Source organism: Triticum dicoccoides, chromosome 4A, assembly GCF_002162155.2.
Source record: "Triticum dicoccoides isolate Atlit2015 ecotype Zavitan chromosome 4A, WEW_v2.0, whole genome shotgun sequence".
Classification (NCBI taxonomy): Eukaryota; Viridiplantae; Streptophyta; class Magnoliopsida; order Poales; family Poaceae; genus Triticum; species Triticum dicoccoides.
Genome location: NC_041386.1, coordinates 427,551,177 through 427,557,714, shown reverse-complemented (window position 1 = coordinate 427,557,714; position 6,538 = coordinate 427,551,177). Strand labels below are relative to the sequence as shown.

At 51.7% G+C, this 6,538-nt stretch overlaps 1 protein-coding gene across 1 annotated transcript; it reads right to left on the bottom strand.

The window, feature by feature from the left end:
• Positions 1 to 438: 438 nt before the first annotated feature.
• Positions 439 to 6,314, bottom strand: LOC119286029 (pentatricopeptide repeat-containing protein At1g09190-like). Its single transcript, XM_037565368.1, has 2 exons — positions 4,573 to 6,314; positions 439 to 1,023 (listed from the first exon to the last, which is right to left on the bottom strand). The coding sequence occupies exon 1, from the start codon at positions 6,274 to 6,276 to the stop codon at positions 4,693 to 4,695; it is 1,584 nt and encodes a 527-aa protein (XP_037421265.1). The 5' UTR covers positions 6,277 to 6,314; the 3' UTR covers positions 439 to 1,023; positions 4,573 to 4,692.
• Positions 6,315 to 6,538: the final 224 nt, after the last annotated feature.

Sequence of the window (6,538 nt, the reverse complement as noted above, 5' to 3'; positions counted from 1 at the left end):
AATAAAATCCGGCAAAACGAACGTCATCGTTTTGGGTCGTGCGTTGGAGCTGCCCTTAAAGATTTCGACATTTGGAGGACAGTGGCTTCCACTGACCTTAGATTTCGGCATTTGGAGGACAGTGACTTCCACTAAGCTTTGAGTGGAAACAAGCAGCAACATTTGCATGCATGCTTCGACCCGCAATGATGGAGGCATCTCCTGATACTGATAGCACCTTTGAATGGTTAATCTGGTCCCAGGTAGTACCTGCTAACCAACTTCTCCTCCGTGTTCTGTAGGTATTTGCCGAAATCGCACGCAGCTGCTGGCTTGCTTGGCACAAACCTGCAAAATGCTTATCATTGGAGCCACACTAATATAGGAAACGCGCAAAACTTTTCGACACCTTTATGGATAATCTTTGCACGGAGAAAGCTGTGCTGAGATCAACAAAGATTGTCAAGACACCAAAAGGACCTGGGAATGCATTGTGCTGGTAGGTACTACGTACTATAATTGCAGTGCCACATTTTGTAGCATTTTAATCTTCGATTGCTTTTTTCTAGGCTCATAATTTATACAGTACTTGCACTACTACTGCATGGTCGTTCATATCTTATCGATCTAATGATTCCCGTGACAAATTAAGAATTCGACGCGGCACCGGTTTAGGAGTGCATATCTCCTCCCGCTGGATCCTTCGTGACTGCAATCTAACAGCCATATCGCCTAGAGGATACCCTGCTCCCCAGGACCACTCCACTTGCACTGAGAAGAGGTAGGTCAACGGGTGTCTTGCCTCGCCCGCCTCCGGTGTCGCCGCCGGCCTGCACCACACAACCGCCGGCGTCGATCCCCAGACATGGAGGGAGGTCTGTGTATGTGGTGGTCCCTTCCCCTCCGTGGCAACACGAGGGAGCATACTGTCACTGGGAGTAAGAAGCAGCAAGTTGGTGGAGGGCTTCATGGGTACAGTACTAAGTTAGAACAATGTACACAGAAATAAATGCTCGCAGTGCGCCCCTTAGCATTTGTAGGGACCTGAAACACATCAAAATGCGAGCGGATTAGAGAGAATCCAAAGGTGGGTTGTACGCATGTGGATGTGATTGTACAAGCAAGAGTATATGCAGTTGGCAACTAGGAAGATATAAAATACTAGTGTGGAACATTTTCAATAAGACAATAACTATGCACTTGTAGTTGCATACCCAGTGTACAGACATATGGTCAAGGAGATGAGCACCCAATGTCAAGTAGACAAGATGCGTTTACATCTGTCATAAGATACTCAAGTATTTATACAAGCAAGTTTTTGGATGTATCATTTATCTTGGCATTATACTTTTTGTTCACCCCTTTAATAAGAGGTAAAAAAGTAGTGTCAGAAGTTATGTGACATTTTCTACAAACAAAAGCAAACACCAAACTACTTCACTCAGTATTTTCCAAAAGAAACTGGGATTGGCCTGTTGACTTTGCCCTTCCTTTAGACAAAGCCACTTTTCTAGTTGCTGTGGAAAGAATGTTGAGCAAATGAGTTTAAGGGGTGGTTTTCTGTTTACTTTTTTTCAGCCCCGAGGTCTTAATAGTGAGTATGAATCATAGTTCCATTTTTCTGAAGGGCGAGGACCTGCAACGACGTAACGTTTGAAAGAAAAGTAACCAGCATACCCAGCAAAAAAGGTGATCAATGTTGTTACCCTCTCGTGGCATTCCTCGTGGATTTGAATGGTTTATTTTAATCTTTATAGATCTAAGTATAATAGATTCTACCTCAAGGGAACACATTTCAATGGGATTTCAACTTAAGGGTTCTAGAGACATAGATCCACATGTCAGCAACATCGATGCCATGCATAAACAAATGTACCCAACTCAATCATATGAGGTTCAGGTTTAGCAACACAATGCATAGAAATGTACAGCTGGATGTAAAAAGAGCTTTGGAAGGAAAGGGAAAGATCAACAATTGCTCCTCCCCTCTCTTCCACAGCCTTTTTGCAGTTTTTAAGATCAGTGGAGCTACAAATTTCAAGGGGCAGAGAAAAGAGAAGGCAGGACAAAAAACACAAGGCCCGATACCGGAAATTTCCCATGGTTCTAGGCAGCATCTCTTGATTTCTTTTTTACTTTTATTGGGAACTTAAAATTATCATTTCGAGTTGTCCCTGTTAGAGGAGCCCACAAAAGGAAAGTGCCAACGTTGGTGCTGGGCCCGATATGCATACAGGTCTGCGTGTAAAAGTTTGTTTCGTTGCGTTTGCCATTCTGAACGTGCTAACGGCGTCAGATTTCCTTCTGCATGCCACAATAGTGTAGCCCCCCTCTCTCTCTAGTTACTTGCCAGAGCCTTTTGCGCGCTCAAATAAATGCTGTAAGAGCAACTTCAACGCGCCGACCCAACCGGAGGCATACCCATTTTTGCCAACTTGACCGGCACTGACTTAATTAAGCACAATTATACATAAATGACCTGTCAAACGCCGGCCAAAATCCACTTAAACATGACTACAAATTAAAAAAAAACTCGAATAAACGCCTGCACGCTGCCCTAGTAGACCGCCTTGCCTTTGCCGTCGTTGTCGTCGCCGGTGAGGTCGATGAAGACGGAAGGCGGCCCAGCCCAACCGAACGTGGCTTGATAGGCCACCAGGACAACCTCCTTTGGCGTCTGCTGCAGCGGCGGCACTGTGGCAAGGCGGGCGCGCTCCTCCTCGTGGCGCAGATGCTGCTCGGCGTCGGCCCCCTCCTTCGCGATCCAATGCGCCTTCCAGCGCTCAAGGTGGGCCGCCTCCTCTTCCGGCGTGAAGGCGAAGTAGGAGGGAGGCGCGCTCACCCACTCGTGGAGCTGGCCGGTCCATGAATAGGACTCCTCGGGCCAAGTGGGTGGCGGCGGTGACCGCTTCCGCGTGGCGTTGGCTCGCGCTCCGGCTCCGGCTCAGCCTTGGGCTCGACGAGGGGCGGCGGCGGTGGCGGCACGAACAGGGGTGCGTGGATGGAGTCCCCCACCGCGGACAAAGCAATCGCTTGCTCTAGCCCATCCCAATGGGCGTCCTCCTCGAGCCGGCTCGTCTCCAGCGCGTGCTGCAGGGCCTCCTTGAGGGCGGCTTGGTACTCCGCCTCCGACTGCTCTTCCTCCGGCTTTACCCACAAGGGCTGCGGCGGAACGTCGTGGTCGATGTGGGCGCCGAGGCGGCACTCCTCCTCGTGCTCTAGTGCAAACCAGCGCTCCCAGTTGAGAGAGTCTGGCGCGTAGGCACGCATGGCGCGCTGCTCCGGCGTAAGGAGCTTGCGCCGCTAGGAAACCTCTTCTGCGTCCGCTCGCGCGGACCGCAGCGCCGCCGGGATGGTGATGCGCTGCGGGTCCAGATGCCAGCTATGCGGCAAGTTCACATCTGGATACAGCAAGGGCTGGCGGTACTCCGAGTGTCACCGTGCCTGGTGGACTGGGATGTATAGCCTCTCTCGCTCCCGCGGTGGCGTGCCGCATCTAGCCGGCGGCGGTGGAGGAAGGAGCCCGCAGGAAGAGCTTGCTCCGGCGCTGAACCTCCGCTTCCTCCCTCCCTTCCCGCTGAAGATGCCCATGGCTTTGCTAGGGTTTGGGGCTGGCTGGCTAGCTAGGGTTTTCTGATCGCCAGCGAGGGAGCAAACGTGGCCAGATGTGGACGAGGGGAGTGGATGAGGCTGGCCCCGCCGCACGCGTCCATTAAACAGGAAGGGCACGCGGCCCTTCCACACACTGCCAAGCGGGCCGTCGGTAGGTGGCCGCGTTAATTATGACCGCTTGGGTTGTTGGCCGGCCGCCATGTGGGGCCGCGGCGGACACCGAGGGGACGCGCGGCGCATCCGCTTCGCATCTGCACCGACGCATTTCAGGCGCAAATTTGGGGCAGAAATGGGTCCGCGCGAACGCGAAGCGGACGGATTATGGGAATGGATCGGCGCGTTGGGCCATCGTTTTTGTCCGCAGCGACCCAAACGGACGTGGGCGGACGAAATGGGTCGCCTGGTTGGAGTTGCTCTAAGGATGGCTAATCTATTATATAGGCTAGTTAGACACTTTGAAAAGCAGTAACACTTAAATAAACAAAAGAAACCAATATACACTGTGTCTATTCAAAAAAAATATTGATACGTGGCTTAATATAACATTTGGTAAAAGTAATCAGAATATGCCCCATGAAAAGGGTGATTTCACCTTACAAAATGTTCAGAATATAAATTTAAATAGATATACTACTACTACCCATCATTATCACCGCTGATAATTGCAAACTACATGTATACTATTTCAAATATAGAATAACTATGGTGAACCAGTCTCCAGGACAGGAGGCATTACTCACATTTCTTCATTCTTGTCAGCAATGTAGGATCTCCAATTTTTAGCAGGACATTTATTCACAGCAGGACATGAATAACACATATGTATCGAATGAAATCAGGTGTCTAGTGCCTAAATTGCTCTTGAACTGACCATAAAAACGAATTCCATATTGGGTATAAGTCTATATGAAATAATAGTGAGCAAAGCTATCTTAAATGTTGAAGAAACACGGAAAACAAGAAGACAGTTGAAGTGATTACCTGTAATACCACTATGTGATCTCTTGATAAGATTGGTCAATGCATGGTCCACTTTGCAGTTTTCCCCTCTCTGTTGTAGGAGTATTTCCAGAGTTAACTCACAATGCGAGCATGCATTTGTCAACTTGAACTTGGTTCTTCAATTAGGCTCTGCCCTGGTGCCTTTTGCACACTCATCCTCCTCATCAGTTTCCTCACATCACCTGCCTCCTCCCAACGTTGTGTTTCTGCATAAAGATTGGCCAACAGCATATAGTTCCCTGAATTCCAAGGTTCCAGACTAATAAGCTCTTTGAGAGCCACCTCGGCAATGCCGAGCCCAGCATGGGCACGGCAGGCGCTTAGAAGTGATCCCCATATTGCAGAATTAGGGCTCATTGGCATCCCTTGAATCAGCGCATGTGCCTCTTCGAGAAGGCCGGACCTTCCAAGTAAATCTACCATACATCCATAATGTTCAATTCCCGGCTCAATCCCATGCTCTGACTGCATAATCTGGAAGATCACCTGCCCAGTATCTACTGCCCCGGCATGGGCACAGCAACCAAGCACCCCCAGGAAAGTCACTGAATTAGGCTCCCCTCCGGGCCTCACCATCTGCCGGAACAGCTCAATCCCCTTAATCCCTTGCCCATTCAATGAAAATCCAGAGATCATTGTGTTCCAGCTCACCACAGTCCGCTGTTGCATCCCTTCGAACACCTCTCTTGCGCTGCTCACATCGCCACACTTGCAATACATATCTACCACCGCATTAGCAACATGCACCGAGCTGTCTAAGATACCCATCTTGCATGCATACTCGTGCGCCCACCTCCCGGCAGCAGCATTCCCCGTCCTCCCACAAGCAGGCAGCACCACGGCAAGGGTCCCATCATCTGGCGCCACCTTGCCCTCCCTCACCATGTCTTGGAAATACCGCACTGCCATGTCGTCCCTCCCACACCAAGTACACCCTGCGATCATAGCATTCCAGGAAACCATGCTTCTCCTGGAGCGCTTGAACCGCTGCATTTCATCAAACAGATGGCGTGCGGTGAAAATATCCTTGGCTTTCACATAAGCAGTGATGATTGTGTTGTAGGCGATGGTGCACTTTCTCTGCTGGGGCATTTCGTCGAACAGGATTCGTGCGTGGGGCAGAGGATAGGGCCCGAGGAGCCCGAGGGAGATGGCGTGGTGGGAGAGGAAGCCGAGGCGGAGGAGGAGGCCATGGAGGGCTGAGAGGAGCGGCAACGAGGAGGTGGACCCGAGCAGCGGGAGAAAGGACAGGCGATCGGGGGCATGAAGGCAGCGAAGGGAGGATAGGAGGCGGAACGCGAGGGGCGGAGAGGGGGCGGACAGCGACTTGAGGGCGGCGTTGAGGAGTGCGAGGGGAGGCGGTGGTTCAGGAGGGAGGAGGCTCAGGAGAGAGAGAGCCGGCGGCGGAGGGGAGGAGAGGAGGAGGAGCGCGGCCAGGAAGTGGTGGTGCGGGGAGGACGGGGAGGAATGCAGGCAATGGCGGACGGCGAAGGCGAGGAGCTCGAGCGGGCGTCGCCGGGCGCGGGAGGAGTGATGCAGGAGATGGAGCAGGCGGCGCTCCGCTGTGCGGGGGTGCCACCCGTCGGGGGTGGTCACGGCGTGGGGCAACGACGGGGAGGGCTCGGCGGCGGCGGCGGTGGACGGCATCGGCAAGAGCGCGAGACAATTCGGCTTCGGTTGCATCTTTTGGTTTGTTTTTTATGAGAATGGCTTCGATTGGATTTGAGAATGCGCGGGGTGATATGAAATGGGCCGTGCGCGCAAGCTAAATCAGGCAGGCTCTTCGGCCAACTCCCATATTTGGCCTGTACGTCGCACAAGCTTGCATGCAGGATTAGAAAATGCAGGGAATTGGAAAATTGACTTCTGTTAGGGTGTGCTATCTGCTGAAGCTACTGCATTGAAATATGGCTTTTGCCTAGCACAAACAATCGGTTGCAACTAG